Genomic DNA, 17,235 nt, shown 5'->3' with positions numbered 1-17,235 from the left:
CAGCTGGAGGGCCCGAGGGGCCCGTCCAGCAACCTGCCACGTCTGCTGGAGGGCCCGAGGAGCCCGTCCGGCACCATGCCACGTCGGCTGGGGGGCCCGAGCCGCCCATCCAGCCACCTTCTGCGTCGTCTGCTGCAGCCTCAGAGTCGTCGTCTGCTGCAGCCTCAGAGTCGTCGTCTGCTGCAGCCTCAGAGTCGTCGTCTGCTGCAGCCTCAGAGTCGTCGTCGTCGTCTGCAGCCTCAGAGTCGTCGTCGTCGTCTGCAGCCTCAGAGTCGTCGTCGTCGTCTGCAGCCTCAGAGTCGTCGTCGTCGTCTGCAGCCTCAGAGTCGTCGTCGTCGTCTGCAGCCTCAGAGTCGTCGTCGTCGTCTGCAGCCTCAGAGTCGTCGTCGTCGTCTGCAGCCTCAGAGTCGTCAGCCTCGTCTGGTCCGGCCTCATCGGAGTCTTCAGCCTCGTCTGGTCCTGTGTCCACCGGGCCTCGGCCAGTGCGCCTGACACTGCTCCGTCGCCGCTGCCTTCCGCGCGGCCGGCCTCCTGAACTGCTCCGTCGCCTTCGTCGCCGCCGCTGCCTTCTGCGCGGCCGGCCTCCGGACCGGCTCTGTCACCTGTGCCGCCCGCCTGGTCGGCCCCCCGACCATGTGACCCGTGTACTCTTGTGCCTGTGGGCTCTGGGTCGGCCCCCTGAACTTTGTTTGGACTTTGGTCTTGTGCTCCTGTGTGTTCTGTTGTTCGTTTTGTTTCCTGTTCTGGTCCCTCCGTCCTGGTCCCCCGCCTCCCGCCCTGGGTGGGGTTTTTCTGTTTTTGTTTGGTTTCTCGGTTTTGGGCTGTCGGGAGCCAGCCCTTGAGGGGGGGGTATTGTCATGGTCCTGGGTCGTGCGACCCAGTGTTTTGTGTTTTAGCCTATTTTGATGTTTATTCTTTGTTTAGGGTCACTAAGGCAGTCCAGCCATTTGTACATATTACCCGTGTATTAAGTCTCCCTTGCCCTTCGTGTGTTTATGTCTGCGTGTCTTATATTGTCAAGTCCATGCTGTCGGTTATGTCATCTCCCCTGTACTACGTCTCCCCGGTTCATGTGTCTTGTCTAATCTCCATGTTTCCTGTTTTACTTTGAAAGTCTGTATTCACGGTCAGTGTATTCAGTTTCACTCCTTCTGTCCTGTCGTTAAGTTCATGTGTGTCAGCTGTGTTCCCATGTGTGGCCACTTCCCCTGATCATCCCTCATGTGTATTTAGTCTCTGTGTTTCATACAGTCTGTCTCGCGTCGTCTGTGTTACCACCTCCTGTGTTCTGTACCTCCAGCCATAGTCTTTCCTTAGTTTTGTCCAGTTTAGGTTTTCTGTTGAGTACTACACGTATGCTGCCCTCATTCTGTTTTTGTTCTTTTCATCAGCCATAATAAAAGGCTCGTTTTGTTGGAATCCACTCCTGCATCCTCGTTTGTGTTCGCACCTGGGTCCACCACACACCTTTCCGCACGGTCTGCCTCCGCAGACCTTGACAAATACGACTGTCAACGAGGATAAATGAATAAATAACTAAATAAATAAAGACATTCAGTGAACAAAGAGCATAATAACTGACATAAATAATAAAAAATGCTGCATTCATAAAACTGTTTGATGGGAAAATTGTGGACCCCTATTATTATTATTATTATTATTATTATTATGCTTCAGTCTAAAAATTCGGACTTGCAAATATAAAGTATTCAGATGCGTTGGGCCTGAAAATCTGGTTAAAACATTCTTATTTATTTACAAAGTACTCCTAAAAATATTTATTGTATAATGCCATTACTTTCTTTTTTTTGTATTTTATAATATAAAATCTTAATAACTGTATATTAAGTTATTGAGGGATATTCTTACATGTGTATTTTGTTATGTTGTCGTTTATCGTCTTTACATGGGGATGCTCACAGCAGGCGTTACAGTTCCTGTGAAAACACTTTTATCTGCTCATGATGACACTGTGTTGAATTTCTTGGTTAAAATTTGAGTGTTTAGGAGATCAGACCAGAGTTGCCAGTTGGGTCGTTTTAAATTATACGAACGTCGACTCCCAGAAGATAGTTTTAAATGCTTGAAGTCGTTGTTGGTCATGCTTTCAACCCAGCTTTATTCTATTAGATAATATGAACTAAAATAACCTGCTATAATAAATAATCATTACATGTTGATTAGTAAAGGAGCATTTCACCAAATCACAGGATTCAGCTTTTTATGTCTAAAACTGTCCTGCACATTTTTTGTAACAACTTTTCCTCGTATGTTTGACAAATGACAGAAAAAGTAAAACAAAGAAACATGAGTAATATCAGGACCAAAGGTTGAGTGAGACCCAAAGCCATCCTTGTTTAGTCTCTTTGGATGAAAAATAAAACCTGCTGGTTTTCTAATCTGTCTCTATTTAATCAGAAGATTAAATATTCTGGTTTTTAATGAGGTTTTCTGACACTGATGCACACTGTGAGAAACACCAGACAACGGCTAATCTTAAGTGACAATTTCACCTTTATTAGCATGGTGAAAAATCATTAGTAAAGGTCAGGGTGACAGGCTGGAGGAGGGCTTGGTGCTCAGGTGGTGCCTGTAAAGAGAGCAACACACTGAGAGAGAGATGACAAGGATGTCCCTCTGCAGTGAACCACAGCAGATCTCTGTACTTGAGCTGCATATGCGCACCGAAAGTGATTGAAAAGCATTTCAATGAGATCCTTTGATTAGCGTCCTGCTTTCATCAGGAATTATTGAAAATAATCATTGTCCCAGTGTTTGTGCTGGAAATGATGAATGCCAGCGTGTCGAGGGATTTAAAGAGAAACTACTTTCTGATTTTAATTGACATAAAATAAAGAAGCCAGTGGACGCTTTGCTAATTTATTTCACAAGCTGGCTTCTTGGAGCATTATTTGACTCTCTTCCAACAATAATAGCTGTAATTATGGAATTAATAAAGACTCAAAGAAGTGCTATAGATTGTTTTATCTTTGACCTCATAGCTTCAAAGGAGACAACGAATTGTGGACAAGTACATAACTAGGTATGAAACATAAGGTTTGAAGGTCAATATTATATAATTATATATATATATATATGTAGTCTCTCTGAAGGCAGCATTACTGTGAAAATGCTCAATTTACTACGCTTTAACTTGTGACAACTTGTGACAATCTGCTAAAGAACCCCTGTAAAAATGTGTAATTGTTACTTTCAGGAGAAACCAATAGACTGAGTGGGATGGAGAGCCATGCTTTTTTTTCTTTTTCTTCACTAAAAATACTGTGATCTCCATGTGACCCCTCGTGCACCCTGAATCATCAACCCGCCCAGCTTGGAACTCCTAAAAATATACTCCTAGAAGGCAGGTGGATGAATAAAAGAGGAGTGAGGGTTCAGAAATGATAAGTTTCTGTATGATTCACAGTAGAGAAATACGTGTCATCAGCATCACCATCATGCTCCCACCCATCGTTGTCATCTCCTGAATTATTACGCAGAAACGTGGCTCCTGTGGCAGATGTCTGATGCCTCAGAGGTCATGAACTCTGAGTGCAGATGCTGATAGAGGAGTGAAAGCAGCTTTGCCTTTGCCTCAGCTCCTTGAGTGACGTTGATCGTGCAGCAGAGAGACAGTGTCCTCCCTTAAAGACCACATGCATGGATTTTCCCCCTTTATATTATATGAAACAAAAAGGGAGGGGTGGGGGTGTTATCTGTAATATCCAGCATCATTATTTGCATTAAGATATAATCTCATCCTTTTCATAAACTCTGGAGACGTGGTCTTGTGATTAGTAAGAAGCTTTCGGCCGTACGCCAGGGGAAGGTTCCTCTTTTTCGAATCCTGGAAGTGGGGGAGGGTTTAAGCTGAAATTCCCTTCTGCTTCTTTCATAATAAAGCTGTTCAGGAGAAAGTTGTGTTTTTGTGTGTGTGCTGGAATGTGTAGCTCTTTTTTTGTTTACTAAAGAGCGAAAAGTTGAAAGCATTGCAGGATGTGGGTACAAGATGAGGATGAGGACACTGCGGCTGCAGGTAAGACTCAATAATCTGGCCCTAAAGAGGTGCTGAAGGAGCTAAATAAAAGTTTCAGCGTTTAAAACGTCAGAAAAATAAAAAAATTTTACATTGCGAGGATGTTCATTGTGTAGGTTTTCTAGTTGATGCACATTTTTTGTGTTTGATTGTTTACAACAGCTTTTGTTACCAGCTAAATTCGACTGTGTAAAATAAAATAATGCTAAAATTTCACTTTTGATCTCATTGCAACTAAATCTTTTTTGACCCCCGCACAGCTGTCATGAAGTCGTACAGAAATGAAGAACATTTTTTCTGCTTTAAAACTCAGCATTTTAATGTGAGGGTCTGTTGGTAATGACTTGCTTTTGGAGCCGGCCTCTCTGGCAGTGAGTTTCTTACGCCTCAGTTTTTAAACAGCTTAAACAAAAGACATATGAGGGATTAATCTGTGACTTTTGGAGGTGCTGCTACACGTGTTGTTTAACCTGCACAAGCAGTGTAGTAGTTTTGGTTTCATAGGTAATGTGCTGCAACAGGAATGACTATTCTGATCTGACGCTCAGCAAGAAAGAGGATTCTTTCTTTGATTTCAACACTGCTGATTCCTTAGTCTGTAGGACAAAGTGAAGTAACAATGGGAAACTTCAGTGAGTCACAGGCCACGGAAAGCGAAAACCTCTAAAGGTTCCTCATGTGATTTCCACTTCCCGTATTCCTCGCAGAGCACAACAACCTCATGGAGTTTCTCTTCTATTCATTCTGATCTTTGGTCGTCTGCCAGTGTCTTTTTTTTCAGGTGCCATTTCACAATATAAAGTGTCATGTTTTTGCCCGCAGACTCGGATGAAGAGTGTGCTTTCTCCTCCGAAGATGAGGAAGACCTTCAGGTACTGATGTGACTGACACCTTTCACAGGAGGGATCGCTGAGCCCTGCTCAGGCTGGTGTACTGCTAGCTTGATGGAAGGGAAAAATTTGACTGACTCTGGTTTAGAAATCTTCCCCGTGTGCCAAGAGCCTGCTATTATAGAGAAAGGATAAAAATGAAATGACACAAAAATTAAACAAAATTGCCAAATCAAAATGGTCTAAAAAGCGCATAAACGTGATTACGTTGAAACGTAATTTGGCGCCTCAGCTGTCTGATAATGGAATAAAATGTGAATGAAAATCAGCTGCGTCAATTTGCCGTTGCTTGATTGATCTCTTTCTTCCGTTTTGCTGGTTGACATTTGATTGCCAGTGGCACATCCTGGAGAAGCAGAGGGACGAAGCCAATCACAGGCTGTCGGAGTTGGAGGAAGGTGAGACTCTTCACTTCAAATATCAACGTTGTTTACATGTTTTTTAAATGACAGGACTGTGGGACAAACAAATGAGGAGCTTTCGCACAGGAAATTGTTATGAATGTGTTTGTTTTGTGTGTTTTCTGAATGATTGTATCCTCTTCAGTATGCTTATATGAAGAGCTCGTGACTGACCACTGTGCTCTTTATCAGCTTCCAATCAGCTCCTGAAAGAGATCAACGTGCTGGAGATCCAGTTCCAGATAGAGCGCTCCTGCAGGGAGAGCGCTGAGGCACTGGCTCTCAAAGTATGTCTGTTAACTACTGGACTCTTTTTCCTTTCCTTTCCTTTTCTTCAGCACCTGAATCATCAGATCTCTATTTGATCTGGTTTTTCCCCAGGTGACCAAAGAGAACAAAGTCCTGAAGAGAAAGAGCCAGATGTTGATGCCACTCATCGCTGAACTACCTGAAAACCTGCCTGATGTGACCTTTGACCCTGCGGTTAATGGTGACGAGGTGGATGGTGACGAGGTGGATGGTGACAAGGTGGATGGTGCCGGAGGGAGCAGCAGCGAGGAGATGCTGCTGCTTGAGAGTCAAGCCAAGATCACAGGTTAGCTGGCACTACCCATGATATGAAAACAGCTATTTTGAAATTAGAATGGGAAAAAATAGAAAATGAAATCTTGTTATTTGCTTTGTTTTGTTTTTTGTTCCTGTCATGTGTGTCAGAGCTGCAGGCGTCTGTTGACGGTCTGCTGGCTGAGAAGCTTAAACTGGAGCAACAAGTGGAGGATCTGACCAGTGAGCAGACGCAGCTCAGAGAGCAGGTAATGTAGACAGTGTTTTTATATTTGTGGAGTCTGAGCACTTAAAGCAGGGATGGGGAACTCCAGGCCTCGAGGGCCAGTGTCCTGCAGGTTTTAGATATCACCCTGGGCAAACACACCTGACTCAAATGATTAGTTCATTCCCAGGCCTCTGGAGAACTTCAAGATATGTTGAGGAGGTCATTTAGCCATTTAAATCAGCTGTGTTGGATCAAGGACACATCTAAAACCTGCAAGACCCCCCACCCCTGTCTTAAAGAATCCTACCAAACACAGTATGTAAAGATGCCTTAAAGCTACATTCTTTCTAATAGCCAGCAGGGGCCGACTCATCTAGCTATAAAATGAAATGTAATGGAATTAATGGGGAAATGGCCTGTGGCTCCCTTTACCCCGACCCTGAGTAAACTCTTTTTCACTCTATGGTCTCAATCATTTGTTTAAAGTCTTATTGAATAATACATGTTGTCCATTTAGCAAATTATGGTTCCAATTAGTGTTCAGGAGGTCAATAAACAGCCTTTTATATCACCCGTTGTGGCCGTTGCAATCTGCTGGTGTGAGCTTGTCGTGCACTTTTTTGATTTTTATCTCCTGGTGCTTTTGCTGTGGCCGGGTTGAAGACATGATTCTGACAGTTTTTACCACACACAGGAGCTCAAAGATGATTCAGAAGGAGATGTTGAAACAGTATGAATCAGATTCTTTGGAGAAACTTTAAAATAAGGTTTGCATGACGCTGTAATGAGTGGTGACACCTGCCGTCTCTCCCAGCACTCAGAACTGTTGGTCAGATCCGCCCTCGCTCATCGAGTCCAGTTTCAAAAAGCTCAATGCTTTAAAACAAGACTTTGCAAACCAGCGAGTGACATCCATCTTTCATGTACAGTCAAAGGGACTGGCTGCTTTGTGAAAGCGAACCTTACAGCTGCTTCTTTGTTACAATAAAACAAATGTAAATCATCAAACCATAAGACTATAACATGTCATAATGTTGAAGTTCGTGTTTTCTCTCTCTGTGTGTGTGTGTGTGTGTGTGTGTGTGTGTAGCTTGCTCTGGAGGTTGCAGAGAAGGAGGCCATTCTGAGGAAACTGAACAAACAAAGCAAGACTGTAAATAAACTCAAACGAGGTAAGTCCTGAGATGAGACTGAAGACTGAAGATTACTTTCATTATTGATTCACTTAAAAAATCCTTTCATGAATCAACAGACTTGAGATTATTCATTTTTGTGGTTCATTAATTTTTCAGTGTAACAACAGTCCAGCTTTTGAGTGTAATTAAAGGAGCATGTCACTGAAATTACACACACACACACACACACACACACACACACACCACTTTTCTCTAGTTATGCAATTTTTTTCCATCTTATAGACATATCTGAGCCATATTTGGTACATTGTGTATTTTTAATTCATAAATGACATTCACCCTAAACCATTATGCAATCAGGAGTCTGCTTGCTTCTAAATCAAAAGCATCATAAATTCGTCATTAATATTTATTTTGTGTGTCTCCCCCTCGTGTGCACACCCAGTGTCCCAGCTTGTCACCGATGAGTTCACAGAAATGTCTCAGAAGCTGGAGCTGGAGCAGGGCCTCCGGCAACACGCTGAAGTCTTAGCCACCCAGGTGCGAGCGCGTGCGTGTATTTGTGTGTGTTTGTGTGTGTGTGTGTGTGTGTGTGTGTGTGTTTTCAGCACTGGACAAAACATTTTGTCATATATTCACACCTATATATACTGAGGGTGACAGGTCGTGCCACAGGAACGGGACAAGGAGTGTTAGCGCTGACCTTCGGGCGGGTGTGGGGAACGGACAGACACTCCAGTGAAAGGGGAGGGAGGGGGATGCACACACACACACACACACACACGTTTCTGCTGTCGCACCGCAGCTGATGTGGCGGGACAGCACAAGAGGTCTCCATTCATCGTTTCTCACACCGACGACACTTTGGTCAAATGTGTGTCGCCTCTATGAAGAGACAAGACAAAAGCGCACACGCACTTGTACACATTGACGAAAAACATCAATTCACTTAAAAAACACACACACATACCCAAGCAGAATACACACAAACACACACACACAGCACAGTTGTTGCAGTCCCAGCTGCTCCCATAATGAAGGGCTTTTCTTTCCAAAAAAAAAAAGCTGTCTCTCTTCCCATTTAGCCCCTCCCTGCACCATAATTAGTGGTCATCACTGCCGCCGAAGGAGAATAGTGGTCTTTAAGCACAACCTGTCTTCGCCTGACACCTTTATGTTTTGCCGAGCATATAGCAATTGTCGCTTTTGTGCGCAGCCTCCTCCATTTACTGGACAGGCGCACAATGGGCTTCCTCACAGGGGTCCTTACCTGTGAAAAGGACCCCCGACTCTCCACACAATTCAGCCCCTTTACTCTCAATTCATGGTAAAAGACCCCCCTGCGCTGAATGCCTCTTGTGTGCACCACTATTTGTCTGTTTTCATGTGTTTTGAAAACAACAACCATTCACACCTCTCCTGTGTGATGCACGGTGGTATAATGATGCGGGGGCCTCAAACAGGAAACGATTTGGAGCTTTTTTTTTTTTCTGTGTGTGCTTCTTTGTTCCTTTGTGTTGCAGTGTGTGTGCTCGGGGTGTGTGTGTGTGTTTGTATGTATGAAATAATTGTGCTAATTGCTGTGCGAAAATTGGTCTCTGCTAAAGGGAGCCCACAGATTGAAGCAGTGTAATTTGCAGCGCGGAGCCTCGTGCTGCATGCTCTGACACCAAGCTGCTGCTTCAGTTTGTCCCGATAGTAAAAACACAGAAATGAAAACCTCATTTTCTTACAGTTCCTGTTCTCTGATCACGGACCTGCTCTCAAAAAAAAAATCTAGAAAATCTATCAGAGAGACGCCCATTATAAGCAGAGTGCACCGAGGTCACGTCCCTTGTATTGTTTTGAGGGGAATTAAAGGGTATTAGGGGCAGTTACACACAAAATAACACGTAGCAGGTTTTCTTAGCTGGTTTTATTTTAGATCTGGCTATTTGTGTCATTTAAATTAACCATCACCACCACACCAGACCATCTCTAAGGTTATAATTATCTCTGTCAGGATACTTCTTTAGGTGTGGTCAGCTTTTTTTTTTTTTTTTTTTGTGTCACAGTGTTTTGGTTGGGGAACACATTACAAGACTATGCGGACAAAGTACTGTGCCACCTACAGATGATATCAACAGCAGCTGCTCAGCTGTGGACCCCCATGTCAGGAAATGACATGGGGGTCATGTAATGTAATGTAATGACATCTCGGTTTTGATGTCATTGTTGTTCTTTTCCCGTTGATCATGTTTTGTTTCCTGCCTTTCTTTGTCCTACATGCTTCCACTTCCTGTTTTACTTTGGCAACTGCTTTTCCTTGCGCGTCTCCCGTGCCTTGATTTCCTGTCTCTGTCTTCTCTCTGAATGACTGATCCTTCCTGTGTCTAATTCAACAGTCTGTGTGCATTAGAGGCGAGCTCCTCGATCCAAATATCGATCGCACCGATACCAATGTTGGTATTGGTATTCGATCGATACCAGCACGACACAATTGTGCTAATTGTTGTGGAAAATTTAGTGGTCATAAATATGCGTTCAGAATTAGCATCCAGCTCAAAAATCACGACAAACTGCTCTGTCCTACATAAGCTGTCTTTACGGTACTGTTATCGGTATTGGTATCAGCAATCCTGGCTTTGTATTTACTTGGTATCAGATCAATAGTAACATTTGCAGTATTGCGATGCACGATCATTCTGCACTTCTTTTGGCTACACATGTGCATTACTTCTCTTAACCACTTATCCAAGTTAGTGATAGAGGAGCTTGAGGATCACAGGGGCCCAGCTCACCCTGACCAGGCTGCTGGTTTGTCACATGGTCAACACAGAAAGACACACCTGCAGCCAATTTGCAATCACCAGTTAACCTAATGCTCATATTGCTGGAGACGAGAGGAAACCAGAAAAACAACTGGCACATGGAAAATGTTTGAATACACGAAAGCTCCAGCCATGCAGAAGGTTCAAACCAAGAAGCCTCTTGCTGTGAGACAACAGTGCTAACTGCGCCTCCCTTATTGGTTCGAAAACTAATCAAATCTGCTCAAACCCAGCATTTTGCCTATATAACTGTGTGCACAACTAGCACAACATTAACACATGTCACAAACGCCTGTGCAAAAGAGCAAAAGGTTTGTTTAGAGCACTCTGCTGATTGAAGAGATCTACACAGCAATGATTAAGCACAGCTGGTGTATTCATTTTCCACAGCAGAGAAGAAAGAAGCACATTTTCCAAACGATTCAAGGCAAAGTCTGACATTTTTTTTTGTCACAATGCGAGAACAATGATGCTTTGTCTCACAGAAAAATAATCCTGTTTGCATTGCCGCTGCTCTTCAGTGAAGCCGATGAGTAATACGTAACAAAGCTTCCAAGTCATTGTTCAGTCAAATGCTGGTTTGACAACCACCTGCTGGGAGACAATCAGCAACCAGTCCTTTAGATCTCACTTCATCTTTCCTCTAATTATGGTTCATTGTCAGTGATGTATTTCTTTTCCATTTTCTTAGAAACAAAGAATCCAAATATGTGTTGAAATTGTCAAAGCTCCATTTGTTTCTCCCCCCCCCCCCATCAGATGATCCTGGAGCAGAAGGCGGCCCAGGCCTCAGAGACGGACCTGAAAATGCAGGTGCAGCTGGAGCAGGCACTGCAACAGATATCCCAACTTAGCACAGCCCTGTGTGACATACAACTCTACTACCAGGACCGGGTGGGTAAACGTGATCACTGAGAGTGTCACGATAACAGAACATAGTGGAAATAACTGATATCTTCATCATGCCTCTGCTCTCCTGTGATCAGTTAAAACAGAGCCAGAGTGCTGTGGAGGAGAGCAGTGCCCTCTCTGAGCTGCAGAACCTGAGAGAGCAGCTGGAGAAGAGCGAGGAGGAGAGGAAGACTTTAGAAACTCAGCTATCTGACGCTAACAGCTTGGTCGCCCGGCTCCAGGAAGAAGGTACTCCCTTGTACCTGAAGATACGACCTTATCACAACAAAATAACTGTACATGACATGGAATACATTTTAGAAAAGTCTTCTGATGTCTTAGAAATATTCAGGTTCTCTTGAAGCAGTGATTGGAGGTCATCACCTTCAAACGGATGTGCAACCAGTGATTCGCTTCCAGCCTCATCAGTTTGAGCACCGGTGCATTAAAGAGACTTTTAATCAGCTCATCCATATCAGCTTTTGTTATTTCCCATTCTCTATTCTCTTTCTTTTTAGTGAAAGAGTTACAACAGACACTCAACAGCGATGATAAAAGTGATGAACCAGGAGAGAAAGCCATTCCTGACTTCGTTCCACTGTCTCCTCTCCCTCCTCCGCCTCCTCCACCTCCTCCGCCTCCCACTACTGTTACCAAGTATGAAAAACATAAGCCATAGCTTCGTCTACTACTAAGAATACAAGTCTAAGTTTCACAGGATGGTTTCAGATATTGAATGCACATCAGCTGAGTTAAGTTGGTTGTGATTATGCTGGTGAGGATGATGTTTTAATATTAAATGTCCATATGTAAAACTCAATGGTCGACTGATTTCAGAGACATAATCCCTTTCTCTGCCTCCCGCTAGCTTTAAGGATTTCCTGAAGAGCAGGAAGAAACATGGTGCCAAGGCTGCTGATGATTTAAACAGTACGTCTAACCACACGCAACATAACCTTCAGCATGAAGCACTGAAATTTAACAGGGACTCTGCTTTAATCTTAGATTATCGACGAGATCCCTCATCTTGATATATGTCCTGTGTTCCTGGAAAGCATCTTAATTTTTTCAGGCAGTAATTCTACAGCATCTCTTCTTTGCATAAAACATTTGATGGAACAAACATACAAAACACGCAAATATACACAGACCCCTGACAGTGCAGTAAATAACACTGATTATGTCTTCATCATGACACCTGTTAGTAGGTGGGAAATATTTGGGTGCAAGTGAACATTTTACCATGAAAGTTGATGCTAGAAGCAGAAAAAATGGGCAAGCGTATGGATTTGAGTGATTTTGACTCACTGTGATGGCTAGATGACTGGGTCACAACATCTCTAAAATTGCAGCTCTCGTGGGGTGTTCAGAGACTCCCGTGGTCAGTGTCTATCAAAAGCTGTCCAAGGAACAGCGGTGATGCGGTGACGGGCTCATGGATGGCCAAGGCTCATTGATTCACATTGAGCGAAGGCTGACCTGTGTGGTCTAAACAGACGAGCTACTGTAGCTCAAATTGCTGAAAATGTTCTGATAGAAAGAGAGCATCACAATTTGTTGAGTATGGTCCGCAAAGCCACAGACCAGTCAGGGTGTCCATGCTGACCCATGTCCACCTCTGAAAGTACCAACAATGGGCATGTGAGCATCAGAACTGGAGCATGGAGCAATGAAAGAAAGTGGCCTGATTTGAGAAATCACATTTTCTTTCACATCACATGGATGGCCAGTTGTGTGCATCAGTTACCTGGGGAACACCAGGCACCAGGATGCACTATGGGAAGAAAGCAAGTTGGCGGAAGCAGTGTGATGCACTGGGCAATGTTCTGCTGGAAGACCTCAGGTCCTGTCATCTATGTGAATGTTACTTTGAAATGTACCACCTACCTAAGCATTGTTGCAGACCATGTTCACCCTTTCATGTTAACAGAACTCCCTGATGGCTGTGACCACTTTCAACAGGATAATCTGTCCTGCCACAAAGCAAAAATGTTCCAGGAACGGTTTGAGGAGCACAACAACGAGTTTGAGGTGTTGACTTGGCCTCCAAATTCCTTAGATGTCAATCCAATCGGGCATCTGTGGGATGTGCTGGACAAACAAGTCCATGGGGGCCTCAAATCACTTTTTACAGGACTTGGGAGATCTGTTGCTAACACAGCTACAGGGTCTAGTGGAGGCCCTGCCTTGATGGGTCAGGACTGTTTTGGCATCAAAAGGAGAATATTAGGCAGGCGGTCATAATGTTATACCTAAATAGTGGAAGTTGTCAAAATAGGGACAATACACCACACTGATTTAAAAAAACTGTCATAGAAGACTAAGAAAGCAATCTCAGCACCAATATTCATTTTCATTACTTAAGAAGCAGCTCCCTTGTTGGACATGAAGGCAAGAGCAGTGGATGAAATGATGGAGAGAATAAAGAAAGGCATCGTCCTGAGACCTATGAAGAGAATACAGGTAGAAAAATCGCACTGTGAATTGACATTTGATATATGAGTGTTTTCCAAAGAAACTGATAAAAAAGCATAGCCTGCAGAAATAAATATAAACTCTGTCTCATAACCATCTAACTTCTTCCCACAGGAGGACGACAGTTCCTGGAAGGTCAGTTATCCCGCCGTTCTTCATTTTCTGTTATAACATAGCTGTGATCTGTGTCAGTGACAGATATTTGTTTTTTTGCAATCCACACTTTTCTTACAGGACCAGAAAAGTGACAACAGAAAGTCAGCCATCCTGGAGTTGAAAGGAATGCTGGTAATAACTATAAAATCAAATTTCACTGTGGGCTGAAAGTCACATCTGTGTTGCAAAAGAAAAAAAAACCTTACAGCCGTGAGCGATGCATGGCTTGATCTGCTGTGTTTGATCCATCTTTAACTATTTAATACATCAGGACAACATGAAGCGTCAGCACCTCCGCAGAGTGCCATCCAGGAGGGGAACTGGCCGAAATGTGGGCGAAGCAGAGCTCCTGATGGTGCTCCAGAGGAGGAGGAGAGCAATGGGAGACAATCAGGAACCACCACCCTCAAATCAACCACAGGGTACGCTGACAAGCATGGTGTTTTCTTAACCATATACTATACCTGTACCTTCACAGTGTGACGCTGGCTAATTATAAATGGCCTGTCTGCCATTGATACATGAATGATTCATGCTTAATTAAGGCTTCAAAGAACAGAGAGTGATTTTACAACACTTGTTTTTGGAAAAAAAAGCATCTATTATCACACAATATCCGATTTTGTTCTATCTAAAACATGAAAACATAGCTGCCAAAACGAATGCTGGGTTTTGTGCATGTGTTCCCACACTCAGCAAAATGACATCTCAGGTGCCTTTATAATCTTATGACCTTCTAGAACTCTTTAATCAGCTTAAATTACAATGAGATCACAATAAATTGATTCTAATTTGTTTATTAGATTGTTTTCTTACATTATTTGTGCTTTCAGGTGCAAGGCACGAGCACAAACAGATGAATACACTTTTTTAGCCTTACCGAACACTCAAAGGTCTTTTAACTACAAGTCACACTTTAACTGTGTGCACTTGAGGCTCTTTATTTACCTCACATTTAGACCAATTTAGATCGCCATTTAACCCAACAAGTCTTTGGAGTGTGTGAGGAAGCCTTAGTCTCCAGAGAAAACCTGCTTCAATGGGTTTAACATGCAAGCTCCACACAGAAAAGCCCGACCAAGGATAAACACACCAGTCTTCTTGCTGTGAGGCGACAGTGCTAACCACTCCACCACCATGCCACCAGTTCTGATTCTGTGACTTCTGTGTGTCCTCTGTTGCTTATGTGCACCACATATAATTTCTATGCCAGGTATTTCAAACATAAGGTTGGGGAGACCAGAGTCTCCAATCTGGATTTTGTTCAAATATTTGTCATATATTAAAATGGGGCGCATTAACCTGAACTATAAGGGTTAAGTGGATCGGTCTTACTGTTGTTGTTTGTTAATTGTGTCTATTGTATATAAATATGATGCATTTGTTTCCCTGCTCAAAGAGGCCAGTTTAATTTGCCTTCCATATGTCCCACTCTGATATCTCATAAATGCTGTCAGATTGGGCACAAACATTCACTTTGACTCAAAGATGAGTGGAACTTGGTGGCGGAAGGTCAGCGTTACTCTGACCTCACAAAACAGCTTTGGACTTTACATGGAGACTTCATTTACCAACTAGACACAATTTCACAGAAATGTCTGATAGTGTAGAACGATGAAGATGTTACCATTTATATCAACCTGCTCTCATCTCAAGACATCGGATCCTGCCGTTTTGTCTGAAGCTGATGATGTCAGAGAAATGCAGTGGGTTCTGTTTGATAGGTCAAGACCTGCGCGGAAGTGGGAGTGACAGTGTTGCAGATCATCAGTGAGCCATTTCTTACCATCTGTTTAGGTTTGCTTTCACTTGCTGTTTATCTTAGCGTTGGAAATATACCCATTAAATCATAAACCCTGCACAGTGAAAAATAATGCATGTGTGTGTTCAATGCACATCAAAAATAACACACCCACTGCATTTAAATGTTTAATAAAGAAGGGTTTCTGTGCATAAATGACAAGCTGGGAGTGACATTTGTCTCCTGATTGCTGTGGGTGGCGTCTTGGCACCAAGATCTAAGGACACCTTTGCGCTTGTCTCCATGTCGCTAGCGGCTTGTGACAAAACTAAAAAGGTCAAAAGTCAACTTCACTGTGGCTACATTTCAGATGTGGTAGGGTACTGAATAGGTGACGCTGATTGGTTAAAGATCTTCTGTGCTGCTGGGTTGAAGACGTATGCGAGCCAGCCCTTCTGTAGTATTGATGGCTCTCATGATTATAACTTAGTCGTCCAAAAATAAATGCACGTGACACGTTTCATTAAACTCAAAGTGTTAGCGCAAATACCACATGAGTCTAGGGCAGATGTGAGTGGTCGGTGGCTTACAACCAGGAGGTTAGTTACAAATGCAAAGTGCCTACCAGGATGTAACCAGGACATATGCTTTTAGATGTTTTTCATTAGTTTAAAAAAAAGAGAGAAATTCTAGATGCCAGCTTTTAGTATTTGTTTGCATTAATACTTCTAATGATCTTCATCCAATTATTTTTAAAAAAAAGGAAAGAAGTTATGCAAATTCACTGTTAAAAGGGAAAGATACAGACACAAAAGGGAGAAATAACTGGCTCCCTTTCAGGCCGAGAGCCATTTCGCTCCCTCTGACTTACCTATATTTCCTAATCAGAGAAAACCTCTTTATTCTCTACCTGCTTTCAGTTGTTTTAGCCCACCCTTTAGCTCCCATTTTCAGACTCGTGCCTAAAATGAATATGCGGTGATCTCTGTGCAGATGTCCAACCAGGTTTGCCGTGTGTTCCAGTGGCAGGCGACGCTCCCTGGGCAGGTGAGAGCGGCAGCGCCCCTGTGCTCCGGAGGCTGAAGCAGAACCGAGAGAAGAGAGACTCTCGCATCAGAGCATCAGCACTGTTCATCAGTCACCAAGCCTGACAGCTGTGAGAGGAGGACATGCTGGTTGCTATTATTATTATTATTATTATTATTATTATTGTTATTATTATTATTGTTATTATGATACTGCAGGTTTATATGACAATAGACCAAAGATGATTGAGCAAACTACGCATGTTTGACTTTAAAAGAATCCATTTTATCTTTACATCTTTCGGTATTTAAATGCACTGCCTCCTTGATGTCTTACAACAAACCAGCACTGCCTGACTTGCCTTGAAAATTTTAAATAAAAACTTTAGCTGTCAGCTCTCTATCCGACAGCAGTTGCTTGTGTTTGTTTTATTTTCTTGAGGGAATCCGAGGGTCAGGATTATATCGTAAACGAACATTAAATCTTGCATTTCCAGCTAAAGAAAAACAAAGAAAAGCATTTTTCAAATGCCGTTTAACCCAGGTCTATAAAAACCTTGTTGCGTGTCAAAGGAAATGGCACTCTTTCAGCCGTATTTAATAGTCAGCATCATCCCTTTCAGAAACTGGGATTTCAGCTGATCTAAGTGCAGAAAATAGATGGAAAATAGCCCGAGCCATTAAAGAAAACACTTGCGTGAATGTGATTGCCCGCTCCTCTCCCAAGGTGTCTGTCTCTTAAAGCTCGATCCAGCAAAAGAATAGTGGCTGCCATTCATTTGGACACATTAAAGCTGTCGCACCGAGAGCCCAGAGGTGCTGCTGAGATAAGAGCCTCGGGTGATCTGTGTGTGTCCCCCCTGAAAGTTTCTTTAAAATGTAGCAGGCTGCCTTTTGTTTTC

The 17,235-nt window shown here is 43.2% G+C and overlaps 1 protein-coding gene across 2 annotated transcripts; it reads left to right on the top strand.

Moving 5' to 3' along the window:
- Positions 1-399: 399 nt before the first annotated feature.
- Positions 400-16,736, top strand: shtn2 (shootin 2). 2 transcript variants are annotated; one of them, XM_086279531.1, is made up of 17 exons: positions 400-4,036; positions 4,859-4,908; positions 5,264-5,324; positions 5,520-5,614; positions 5,709-5,922; positions 6,042-6,139; positions 7,190-7,271; positions 7,681-7,775; positions 10,805-10,939; positions 11,032-11,185; positions 11,455-11,593; positions 11,805-11,866; positions 13,302-13,399; positions 13,526-13,546; positions 13,646-13,699; positions 13,839-13,989; positions 16,332-16,736. In XM_086279531.1, the coding sequence occupies exons 1-17, from the start codon at positions 3,997-3,999 to the stop codon at positions 16,457-16,459; spliced, it is 1,677 nt and encodes a 558-aa protein (XP_086135657.1). In that variant the 5' UTR covers positions 400-3,996; the 3' UTR covers positions 16,460-16,736. The 2 variants fall into 2 exon arrangements, with proteins under 2 accessions (XP_086135657.1, XP_086135655.1); XM_086279529.1 differs by having other exon boundaries at positions 16,302-16,736.
- Positions 16,737-17,235: the final 499 nt, after the last annotated feature.

This window comes from Aulonocara sp. 'chitande type north' Nkhata Bay, linkage group LG3, assembly GCF_057382095.1.
Source record: "Aulonocara sp. 'chitande type north' Nkhata Bay isolate Kocher_YH1m ecotype deep benthic linkage group LG3, A_spYH_male_GT1.1, whole genome shotgun sequence".
NCBI classification, from domain to species: Eukaryota; Metazoa; Chordata; class Actinopteri; order Cichliformes; family Cichlidae; genus Aulonocara; species Aulonocara sp. 'chitande type north' Nkhata Bay.
Note: the sequence above shows the minus strand (reverse complement) of the source record. Positions and strands in the feature narration are given on the sequence as shown.